Source organism: Phodopus roborovskii, unplaced genomic scaffold (genome assembly GCF_943737965.1).
Source record: "Phodopus roborovskii unplaced genomic scaffold, PHOROB, whole genome shotgun sequence".
NCBI classification, from domain to species: domain Eukaryota; kingdom Metazoa; phylum Chordata; class Mammalia; order Rodentia; family Cricetidae; genus Phodopus; species Phodopus roborovskii.
This window is the reverse complement of record NW_026126416.1, coordinates 33,279,170-33,291,786: the sequence shown is the minus strand read 5'-3', so window position 1 is coordinate 33,291,786 and position 12,617 is coordinate 33,279,170. Positions and strand designations below refer to the sequence as shown.

Sequence of the window (12,617 nt, the reverse complement as noted above, 5' to 3'; positions counted from 1 at the left end):
TAATATATAATACTGTAAGTAAGGATTTTAAGTGGAGCTATTACTGTTTATGTAATCATTTTGCTTTTTATCATTTCCTTTAGTAACTCTGAGGAAAAAAAAAATTCCCAAGGGAAGAAGGGAGATAATATGAGCTATGGTCTTTTTTTTTCTTGTAGTGGGCTTAAAACTGAATTCAGTGGATCCAACAATGAGCATTGATCTTAAATACTTGGGAGTACAATTGCCTTTGGCTCCAGCTACCAGCTTTCCCTTTTGGAACCTTACAGGAACCAACCCTGCCTCTCCTGGTGAGTGTGTAGCATTTATATAACAGAAAGCTATTTTTCTTCTTTAGGTTTAGCTTATTTGTAGTATAAATTTTAAAACATTACCTTTATTCTCCAATTTAGGATATTTTAGAGTAAATCATTTCTTGGCATATAATTAATACATAGGATGTGTCATAGTAGAGAAACAGTAATTTGACATATTTTGCTAACTAGAACTCTGGTCATTTTCTTTTGCTTTTTCTTTTATAGATGCTGGGTTTCCTTTTGTTTCTAGGACAGGAAAGACCAATGACTTCACCAAGATCAAAGGATGGAGAGGAAAATTTCATAGTGCTTCTGCATCTAGGAATGAAGGTAATTAGCTTTTGCTACCCAACTCAAGTCCAGTTTTTTCTCTGTTTTTGAGATACAGTCTCACTGAGTGTGGAATGCTAGCTTGTGCTGCCAATACTCCTGCTTACTCTCCCAAGTGTTGGAATTATAGGCATTTGCCACCAAGCCTGGGTGGTCATTAGTTTTTGTTTTAAACACTACATATCGTCTGAAAAGTGTAATCTTGGACTAGGGTAATGGCACTTGCCTTTAATCCCAGCACTAGAGACAGGTGGATTTCTGTGAGATTGAGTTCAGTTTGACTACATAGTGAGTTCTAGGCCAGCCAGGGTTACATAGTGAGACCCTGTTTTAAATCAAATCAGTGTCATTTAACCACTTGTCCTTATCCTCCTCATCTTTCCTTTAAACTGAAGTGAAAACATCGTTTTACTGGTGTTTGTTTTCTCCTTAGGTACTTTCTGGGGTTCCACTTCCTATCCATTTCAAACCTAATAAATAATCCTTGCGGCTTCCAAACTGAATTTCTTTTTGTTATGGTTAATTACAAAAGCATCATTTCAGAACTGTGTACTTCAGAATTATCTAGGAATTCGGATAGTTTCATGCTCTAGAATAAACTTGTAACCCAAAGGTTTTGATTGGCAATATGAACCTATTTCTCTTTGCATTTGTTTACTGTTTGTACCCTAACCAGCTTAGTTTGCCATTTGTCCAAAATAAGTCTTCTTCACCTTTGAGTTTGTATAGTCTTATAACAATTGCAATATGTTAAAACTTTACTACTATTTTGCTTTCCTAAAAATAGGATGTTGCAGCGTCTGGAGCTCTACCATTGTAGTTGAGTCACTTGGGAGGCACACCAAGGAGGGTTGTAAGAGTGTAGTGCCAGATCCAAGACATCTAGGGCTACATAATGAGAACTTGCTTCAAAAACAAAACCAAGCAAATGAAAACCTTTTTATGCTCCGCTTTCACTCTTGCCTTTTGTTTTAGACTTCAGGGATTCAGGTCTCTTAAACAATCCCTTGGCATTCTGTTTTCTTTGATTTAATTTCTTTTGTTTTCTTCCATCTCTTTACTTTTATTTATATATTTGTTTTTTAGAGACATGGTTTCTCTGTGTAGCCCTGGCTGTCCTGGAACTCTCTATAGACCAGGCTGACCTCGAACTCACAGAGATCAGTCTGCCTCTGTTTCCCGAGTGTTGGGATTAAAGGTGTGCACCATCACTACCTTGTTTTCTTGCTGTTAGTTTTTATTCATCACTAGTTTCTGTAGTTAGGTGAAAAGATTTTTAACTTGTATCTGAGACACTGTCTTATTTGTCTTAGTTTTCTATTCTTTCTGAATAGGAACAGTTTAGAGAAGTTTCAATAGGATATAGCTTAGTACTTCTCACCTTGTAGAATGTTCTTCCTAGAGATCTGCAACTCTCCTAGGTTTAAATGTTTTGTGTCTCCTTATTTCTAGGTGGAAATGCAGAGGCTTCACTGAAAAACCGTTCTGCTTTCTGTAGTGATAAGCTAGATGAATACTTGGAAAATGAAGGCAAGCTAATGGAAACAAGCATGGGTTTCTCTTCCAATGCTCCCACGTCTCCAGTAGTATACCAGCTACCTACCAAGAGTACTAGCTATGTTCGAACTCTTGATAGTGTACTAAAGAAGCAATCTACTGTTTCCCCTTCTACCTCTAATTCTGTGAAGTCTCATTCTGTAACCACTGCCTCTCGAAAAACAAAATCTCAAAACAAACAGACAACACTCAGTGGTCGAACTAAATCATCTTATAAGTCTATTGTACCATACTCTGTTTCACCAAAGCAGAAAAACTCTCATGTGATCCCAGGAGATAAAATTACCAAGAATTCCTTAAGTACAACCTCAGATACCCAGGCGAGTAACATCGTTGTGCCAACTGTAGATGAAAGTGCATTTCCAAAGCAGATTAGTTTACGGCAGGCACAGCAACAGCAGCTGCAGCAGCAAGGAACACGCCCTCCAGGTTTGTCAAAATCTCAAGTAAAGCTGATGGACCTGGAAGACTGTGCACTCTGGGAAGGAAGACCAAGGACCTATATTACTGAAGAGCGAGCAGATGTCTCGTTGACAACTCTGCTTACTGCTCAAGTAAGTATTCTATTTTCTCTAAACATTTGGTGCTTAGCTAGAAATTAGACATTGTTGCTTTTGGCAAATGGATAAGCTAGGTTTTAGCATTTTAATTGCTTAGGTGATATCTGCCTGTCTCTTCCTCCTGAGTGCTATGATTAAAGGTTGTGGGACACAATACCTGGCTTGGCATATATGGTTTTAATCCCAGTACTCAGGAGACAGAAGCAGGCAAATCTCTGTAAATTTGAGGCTAGTCTGGCTTACATAGTGAGCTGTAGGCCAGCCAAAGCTACATAGTGAGACCCTGTTTCAAACAAATAAGGTGAAAAGTCATAAAGGTGCCTGATAATGATTTGTGGCCTCCACATGTGTATGCATGGGTGGCACTCACACAGTTGCACATGCATACACTGTATACATACCACAAGTAAATACAAAAAAAAATAAAAGTCTAGGGTCAGCAAGCTGGCTTAGTAGTTAAAAAATGCTTTCTGCATGAGCCTGGTAGCCTGAGTTCAATCTCCAGAAACAATATGTAGGTGGATAAAGAGAACCAACTGTACAACCTTGTTTTCTGACCTCCACATATGTACTGTGGCATGTGCATCCTCACATATCATGTATATACATGACATAAAAATAAAACAAAATATTGAATTCGAGAGCTAGATCATGAGATGTTGTCAGTAAATGCTTTCTGTAATTTGTGCATGTATACATGTGTATTTCTATATGTGATCATACATATGGTTATACATACATGCGTGCAGGTGTATTACACATGTGTGCATAAATATGTGTTTGTAGGTCAGAGTTGCTATCAGTTTCTTGTTTAGATCCTCTTCCTTTTTATGGAGCCAGGATATCTTGTTGAAACAGCTAGCTGGCCCCAGAGATCCCTATCTCTGTCCTCCAAGTACTGTGATTATAGGTGGCTGCTTTGAATAGGAGCATTTTATCCACTGAGTCAACTCTCTAATCTGTGTCATTTATTTACTAGGCATTCATAAAAATTTGTGCAGCATATTTATTATTTTCTTCCTTTATTGTTTATTTAGGACATTTAAAATAAAAGAGTAAATATTAGATTTTGTAGACCATATATGCTATTGGACTGTTATTCACTCGGCTATTGCAGTCTAGGTAATAGGATCCTGCTTGTGCTCCAGGAAAACTTTATGAAACATAAAGTTTGACCTATGCACATTAGATTTGCTAGTTCTGCATAAGAACATTATGTGACTCTTAAGTTGGTGGTGGTATGATGATTTAGTAAAATTTTAACTTTCTTACTTAACTTTAGGCATCTCTCAAAACTAAGCCTCTCCATACAATCATAAGAAAACGAGCTCCTCCATGCAACAATGACTTCTGTCGCCTGGGTTGTGTATGTTCCAGTCTAGCTTTGGAGAAGCGCCAACCTGCTCACTGCCGACGACCAGACTGTATGTTTGGCTGCACTTGTTTGAAAAGGAAAGTTGTGTTGGTTAAAGGCGGATCCAAAACAAAGCATTTCCATAAGAAGGCTACTCATCGAGATCCATTATTTTATGATACACTGGGAGAGGCAGCAAGGGAAGGAGGGGCAGTCAGAGAAGATGAGGAACAATTGAAGGAGAAAAAGAAGAGAAAGAAACCGGAATACAGTGAGTTGGGTGTGTGTGTGTGTGTGTGTGTGTGTGTGTGTGTGTGTGTGTGTGTGTGTGTGTTTTGTTTTTGAGACGGGGTTTCACTATGTGTCTTTGGCTATCCTGGGGCTTGCTCTGTAGATGAGGTTTGGCCTCAACTCATAGAGATCTGACTGCCTCTGCCTCCCAAACGATGTGATTAAAGGTTTGTGCTACCACCACCCTACAGTGGTGTCTTTATTATTTAAATTTAAAACTGTCTTATTATTTGTAAAAGTATGCTTCTTGTGTGTGTATGTAGAGGACCCAGAGGTTGAAGTCACGTGTTTTCCTCAGTTGCTTTCCACTTGATTAAAATAATGTTTTGATTACATTTATTTAGTTTGTGTGTGTGTGTGTGTGTGTGTGGGTATATTGACCCCAATACTTATACTTGCTTGGTAAGCACTCTACAATTGAACCAAACCCACAATACCCTCTAAATTTTTTTTTCCTTTATTTAACACATATGTGTGTGTGTGCCTGAATGTATGTACCACCTGGATGAAGTAGTCCTCAAAGGTCAGAAGGTTCAGTCTCTTGAGCTGGAGTTACAAATTGTTGAGTCATCATGAGGGTGCTGGGAATTAGACTCAGGTTTGGTTTATTTATGGAAGCAGGATATCTTGTTGAAACAAGCTAGTTTAGTGAAGCATCTACTTCCAGGGATCCCAGTTTCAGCCTCTCAAGTATTGGGATTACAGGGGACTGCCTTGCCTGCCTGGCTTTTATGCAGGTTCTAAGGACACAAACAGCACTTTGTCATCTCCCTAGCCCTCTGTTCTGTACTTACTAGAAGTCTCTCCAAACATGCTGGTTCACACTTGTAACCTCAGCATTTAGGAGCCTGAGAAAGGATAGCTGAATTCAAGGCTAGGCTAGCCTGCAGAGATTCTGTATCTCAATTGCCTCCCCAACCAAAGAGCAAGAGCATAAAGAGTCACTAATACAAATAGACTTGACTCAAGAGAGTAGAAAAACTTCTTTGGATATTAGCTACATTGCTAGACTAGCAAACAATGTATTTAAAAGTGGAAAATTACAAGCTACAGATAAGAAGTGTCTTAAAATGCATTAGATTTATTTTTTTTAAAGGCCAGTCATGAGCTGAGCCGTGGTAGAGCATACCTTTAATCTCAGTCCTTGGGAGGCAGAGGCAGCAGATCTCTGAGTTTGAGACCAGCCTGACCTATAAGAGCTAGAGCTAGTTCCATGACAGCCTCCAAAGCTACATAGAGACACCCTGTCTGGGGAAAAAAAAAGGGGGGGGGCAATCATGTTTGAGAACCTGGGTGGTATGATATTCATGATTAGATGATGCATGCCACTGACAGTGAAAACCAAGAAGACAGGGAAGGCAAAAATTTTGGTACAAGGAAATACAGTAACTGAACTAGTAAATGTTTCGGTAATAATTTGAGCAAGTAGTAAAAGTAAAACGGCTCCTCCATCAGAAAAATTGTAATAAATTTGGTAATACACAATTTAAAAATCTTCTCTAAAAGGTGATTTGCATACATATTGTAAGGATTAATCATGTGAGAATAATTTTGAAAATGAGTTGATGAGTGTTGTGGTTTTTAGAATAGAATGATTTATATACAAATCAGTGAAGTCTTGAAACAGGAACCATTAACATAAACCCAATGGTTGTGTAAAAATATTAGAGCTTACGAGGCAGAAGTAGAAGAAGGTTAAGGTGCCCATTTCTCCATTCCAATGACTTCTTAGCTTCCACTAAACCATGACAGTCATCACTAAAATCACAAATGGTTAAAATTAGTTATTGGAGCTGAGTTCAAGGCTATACAGTGAGTTCCAGGACTACACATACTAACTCTGTCCCAATAAACAAAAAATTAGTTACTGTTAGGGATGGTAAATCTCTGATGAAAGACATCATTTTCCATTCCATATTTCATTGTAGAATTTTAATTTTTACATGTTCATATTAGGTAGCTAGAATATAAATTAAAACTTTATGTTCTTATTGCATGAAATCTAGACCTTTATGTTTTGGGTTTTTTTGTTTGTTTGTTTTGGTTTTTCGAGGCAGGGTTTCTCTGTATTGCTTTGGAACCTGTTCTGGAACTCACTCTGTAGATCAGACTGGGCTTGAACTCAGAGATCTGCCTGCCTGCCTGCCTCTGCCTTCCTAGTGCTGGGATTAGAAACATGCGCTACCACTACTTGGTAGTTTCTTGAATTATTAATTTTATCTGCTTATATTCCCTTTTGTCTTGGACTCTGTCACCTTTTGACTTTGTCAAAAAGTATGGCTAGCTATGTAAAGGTCATGTGGCTATTTGCTGTGATCAGTATCAAGCATAATAGGATAAAACCTGGCATTCTTTTTTTTTTTTTTGTAAATGATTTACTTATTATTATGTACATTGGTGTTTTGTCTGTGTGAGGGTATCAAATCCTCTGCAACTGAAGTTATAGACAGTTGTGAACTGCCATGTGGGTGCTGGGAATTGAACCCGAGTCCTCTGGATAGTGCTCTTAACTATGAAGCCATCTCCCCAGCCCCTAAACCTGGCATTCTTGTTACTCAAGCACTCTTAATTTTGTTGGAGACAGAAGATAGTAACTAAGAATTTGTAGTGAAGATTAAAATAGTTGGTCTTTATAAACATTCTGATGAGAAAAATTAGGAACAGAAGTGACTAAACTATAGACATCAAAAGGATGGCAACAGATTAATGTTATGAACAATTCAGATGACAGCAAACTCTTTGGAAGACATGAAACTCATAGAGGAACTGCTGGGAGTGGTTGTATGCCAGTAATTAGTAATCCCAGCACTCAGTAGGCTGATTTCATCTCGTTAAATAATTATACTGATAGTAAAATTACCTGTAATAATAATCACTAGTTTCATATGGCATTATTATTATTATTTTGTTTTTGTTTTTTAAGACAGGGTTTCTCTGTGTAGCTTTGGAGCCTCTCCTGGAACTAGCTCTTGTAGACCAGGCTGGTCTCGAACTCAGAGATCTGCCTGCCTCGGCCTCCCAAATTGCCATGTCCTGTAGTCTTAGCATTTGGGGGCCTGAGGTGGGAGTTTTGATCAAGTCTGGTAGTTAGACCAAACTGGCTAACAGCCAGACTACATCCCAAAAACAAAACAATCCCAGAAAATTACACACTGAAATTCCTAGCTGGTACATTACAGCATGAAAAATAAATAGATTGGAAATAGATTGGAAAAATATCCAGATTGGAAGGAAAGAAGTAAAAATGAGCATTTTCCATAGAAAGAAAGAAAAATCCTAAACTGCTAGAAGTATGAATTAATTTAGTGAGAGTACTGCATGTATCATTAGCATGTAATGTATAAGCAACAGACAGTTGGAAGTTGAAATAAAAATTACCATTTAAAATAACATCTGAGGGTTGGTGGGATGGCTTAGCCAGTAAAGACACTTGCTGCCAGCTTGATAGACTGCTTTAGTTTGATCCCTGGAATCCATATGATAGAAAGAGAGAACCTACTTCCAAAAGTTTTCCTCTGACTTTTACACATGCTCTGTTTTACATAGGTATATCCCCACCTTCAATTTTAAAATAGCAGTTAAAAAGATGAAACATGATAAATTTAACAAAAGATGCCTATGCTGTATTCTCTTGATTGGAGATGAATGAATGCATATGAAGACTGCTAGAGGTCTTCCAGGGAGCATCTGTTTGATAGTTACAAATCACTGTCTTTTGGGAGGGAAGCAACTAAAAATCATGTCCTCCTCTTTTGTTAAGCCGTATGTGAAGCAGAACCTGAACAGCCTGTGCGGCATTACCCACTGTGGGTGAAAGTAGAAGGTGAAGTAGATCCAGAGCCTGTTTATATCCCAACACCTTCTGTCATTGAGCCTGTGAAACCATTGGTGTCACCTCAGCCGGATGTATCGTCTACTACCACGAAGAGCAAACTACCCACTGGAATTAAACCAGCACGAGCATATACTCCCAAACCCAATCCTGTGGTAAGCCTGGAGTTGTGGTTTGTTTCTTATTGTAAGTTCCATAAGCCATTTGTAAAGGTGATAGATTTCAAGCAGTTTTTTTTAAATATCCTGTGAAGAATTTGGGTAATGTGTCTGTAGGGTTCTTCCTCTATGGTTTAATCAGTTTATTTGTTCTCACTTTTTCTTTTGTTTTTGTTTTGCTTTTTTGGTTGTTTGAGACAGGATTTCTCTGTGTAGCTTAGGAGCCTGTCCTGGCACTTTGTAGACCAGGCTGGCCTCAAACTCACAAAGATCTTTGTGCCTTTGCCTCCTGTGTGCTGGGATTAAAAGTGTGTGCCACCACTGCCTGGCCTTATTCTTCTCACTTTTAAAATGTGATAAAAGTGGAAATGACTAGTCATAATTAAAGATAGCCGAGTTTTTCTTTAGGTTCATAGAAAAATTAGCTTTTTCATAATTTTATTTTTGTGTATGTGCATATTTATGTGTGTATTCCTTATATATATGTGTATATATCATATATGTATGGGTGCCCTCAGAGCGCAGATGTGGGTGTAGGATCTTGTGCAGCTAGAGTTACAGGCAGTTGGGAGGCAGAGGCAGGTGGATCACTTGAGTTTGAGAGGTCTAGCCTGGCCTATAGAGGGAGTCCAGGATAGCAGGGGTTGCACAGAGAGACCCTGTATTGAGAAAGAAAGAGGGCTGGAGAGATGGCTCAGCCATTAAAGGCTAGGCTCACAACCAAAAATTATTAAGAGAGGGGAAAAAAAAAAGAAAGAAAGAAAGAAAGAAAGAAAGAAAGAAAGAAAGAAAGGAAGAAAGAAAAAAAAAAAACAACTACCATAATGGAAACAAAGATTAAACTCTTCTTTTGGATTCTAGGATAAGTGTTTTTCTTTGTCATTATAATGGTGTGTTTTGTTATTTGAAACTACAGATACGAGAAGAGGACAAAGATCCAGTCTATTTGTACTTTGAAAGTATGATGACTTGTGCCCGAGTTCGAGTATATGAACGAAAGAAAGAGGAGCAGAGACAACCATCTCCACCCATGTCCCCATCTATATTATTTCAGCAGCAGAGCTCGTGTTATTCTAGTCCTGAGAACCATAGTACAAAGGTGAATTGCTGGTTTCACAATAACCTTTTAATTCCCAGTTCCCATTTGCTGCTATTATAATTTTTATTGTGATCATTATGATATTTCTTGTGTGTCCTATGATGTGTAAATAAGCTTATATCTCCTCTTATCTGTTTAACCTATCTGTTTTACTAAAATCCTGTAGCAATTAAAATAAATATTTTTGGTTTTAAATCAAAATACTTACCTGTTAATGTGATTTACTTTTGACATTGATGAGTTTTCTAAATAATGAAGCATGTTCTGTTAAATATCCTATGTTCTAACTGTAGAATATATGATAATGTATAATGTAAATTACTTCCTAAATGACTCAGTCAGTATTAAGAACTTTGAGAGTAAGGGTACATTTCATTTATCTCCCCCTCCCCCAGGATTATACAATATGATAGTAATATAACTGGGCAGATGTGAAGTTGTAAATTATTCTATTAATTTAGTTTCTTTATGTTGATAATAAATACATTTTTAATTAAAAAGTATTTCTGTATTGTTTCTTTCTTTAGGAACCTGATTCTGAACAGACCTTAAAGCAACTCATTTGTGACTTGGAGGATGATTCTGATAAATCACAAGGTAGGAATAAAAACTAGATGTTAACAATTAATAATAATTATTATGTAATTCTGAATTATTTAGTAACAGTAATTCTCAAACCAACAATTCAGAATATGCTTTTTCTAACCTTTGCTAAAATAAAAATAGAGATAACAAGCAAAGCCTTTGCCCATTATTTGGCTTAATATCCCTAAAAGTTCTGCTTGTATTGATAAGGTATTTAATTTCAGCAGAATTTTAAGAATCATGTCAGTGAAAAATGTATCCTCATTTCAAGCCTCAAGGATCCTGGCATCATTAGCTGTTAAAATTTGTCTTAGGTCTTCCATATGCACTGTCACTGGGAATGTATATAAAGAGAGAATGGAAGAACAAACAACTGTCTTTGATGGTCTAGAAATCTCTACTGCCAGAATTTCTTTGAAGAGATAGTAACCTAAACAAATAAGGAGTTCAGTTGTTTGTTTTTGTTTCCACAACACCTAAGCAGGAGTACTCTTCTTATAATGACATAGTATGCATTAAATAAAACATTTTCATTCTACATTTAAGAAAGTAGGGGAGACTGCTTGGGTAGAGAAAACCTACTTGAGACCATGTGTATCCTGTGGATGATGGAGCTGGAGCCTGTATCCTTTACATAACTCTAGCATATTGATAGAAAAGCTCCACTATAGAGATCTGGTGCCTTATGAACTCTATATCTAGTCAACATGTCACTGTGATTAGGGATGCATTGGAAAGCTGAGTCATCTGTATATAGTGAAAGACAGTGACCGTGTCTAGAGACATTGCAGAGTTTGTAATAGAAATTAGTGGTACAATGTGCCTTAAAAGACATTTTTTCCTTATATTTGTTTATTTTATGTGTGTGAGGGGTTTGGGGAGGTACATGCTTGCCGTGACACACACATCAGAGGAGTAGGTTCTCTCCTTCCATTATATAATTCCAGGGATTGAACTTAGGTCAGCATGCTTAGCCACAAGTGCCATCTCACCAGCTTCTTTGTTTTTTATAAACAAAAACACTACCTTTTATTATTGAGTGTTGATTTTTGCCTTCACATGTTTCAAAGCAGGCTTACCAAGTATCTGTGTTTGGCCTGTTTGGTTGTCAAAACAATAACCTATATCAAGTAAACTGTACCTTAGTTGTAGGTCATACTATACAAGGTAGAACTTTTATGTTTGTGACCTTTTATAGTAGTGCTAAGGCGATTTCCTTTTTGTGAGTGAATTTAGTCTATGAGAAGGTAGAGACAGCTGTCCAGTTTTGTGAGATATTTTTCCCCCTTTTAACTCTAGAATATTGAGTTTGCACACTAGTTTACCACTGAAACTGTTATGAACTGAGATAGTGAGAAATTTGAATTTCCTTCAAGGTTCCATAGCATGCCTTTAAAACCCAGCACTTAGGAGACAGAGGCAGGCAGATCTCTTTGACTTTGAGGTTAACCTTGTCTTCTACAGAGTGAATTCCAGGACAGCCAGGGCTGTTAACAGAAACCCTGCCATGAGTTTATTAATTATATAATTACAATAATATCATTAATAATTATGTAGTAATTTATGTAATACTTATATAAATCATTGCATAACAGAAAAGAGCTGGAAATCCCCCTGCAATGATGGAGAATCCTCTTCTACCTCTTATGTACATCAGAGGTCACCTGGTGGTCCTACCAAACTGATAGAGATAATCTCAGACTGCAACTGGGAAGAAGATCGTAACAAGATTTTGAGCATCTTATCTCAGCACATCAATAGCAACATGCCACAGTCACTTAAGGTGGGCAGCTTCATCATTGAGTTGGCTTCTCAGCGAAAGTGTCGGGGCGAGAAGAATCCTCCTGTTTATTCTTCTCGAGTGAAAATATCTATGCCATCAAGTCAAGGCCAAGATGATATGGCTGAGAAATCTGGATCAGAGACTCCTGATGGTCCATTGTCCCCTGGGAAAATGGATGATATCTCTCCTGTGCAGACAGATGCCCTGGATTCAGTGAGGGAGAGATTACATGGAGGCAAAGGTCTGCCTTTTTATGCAGGGCTTTCTCCTGCAGGGAAGCTTGTGGCCTATAAACGTAAACCCAGTTCAACTACATCTGGGCTTATCCAGGTGAGAATTATCTTTAGTCTGGGTATAGTTCCTTTTTATACTTCAGTAACATTTTTTTTTTTTTCTTAAATGCTCAAAGCCCTTTGTTAACCCTAGATCATATTTCTTCAAATTTGGTGGGAACTGGATAATAAAATCATTATTCCTTATTGTGATAAGTATAGGTTAGATAAATAAGGTGAACTGCTATTATATAAACAGAAATATGGAGCCTCACATTAGCTTATGGTTATCTTTTTTTTCTTTCCAGAAAGTTTGTTTTAATAAGCTTTGCTACTTGGGCTCTAGTGATCCTTTGATAACTAAACAAAAATAGGCATTTAGTTTGGGTCTTAGAATATTTTATTTATATAAAATTTTTGGAACAGAAATATATAGACTACTAATGACAGTAGAGATAAGTTGATTTTAAGGTAGGTAGTATAAGCTGAAAAGTAAAGTT

At 37.4% G+C, this 12,617-nt stretch overlaps 1 protein-coding gene across 6 annotated transcripts in view; it reads left to right on the top strand.

Annotated features, from left to right (window-relative positions):
* The window catches only part of Mga (MAX dimerization protein MGA), a 77,913-nt gene that overhangs the window by 42,186 nt on the left and 23,110 nt on the right, over positions 1 to 12,617 (top strand). For all 6 annotated transcript variants that reach the window (XM_051183653.1, XM_051183655.1, XM_051183658.1 and 3 more), the window contains exons 6-13: positions 159 to 290; positions 522 to 626; positions 2,079 to 2,737; positions 4,026 to 4,368; positions 8,149 to 8,375; positions 9,295 to 9,477; positions 10,005 to 10,074; positions 11,658 to 12,175. In XM_051183653.1, coding sequence (XP_051039610.1) covers positions 159 to 290; positions 522 to 626; positions 2,079 to 2,737; positions 4,026 to 4,368; positions 8,149 to 8,375; positions 9,295 to 9,477; positions 10,005 to 10,074; positions 11,658 to 12,175 — 2,237 coding nt within the window. The remainder of the gene's footprint in view (positions 1 to 158; positions 291 to 521; positions 627 to 2,078; positions 2,738 to 4,025; positions 4,369 to 8,148; positions 8,376 to 9,294; positions 9,478 to 10,004; positions 10,075 to 11,657; positions 12,176 to 12,617) is intronic.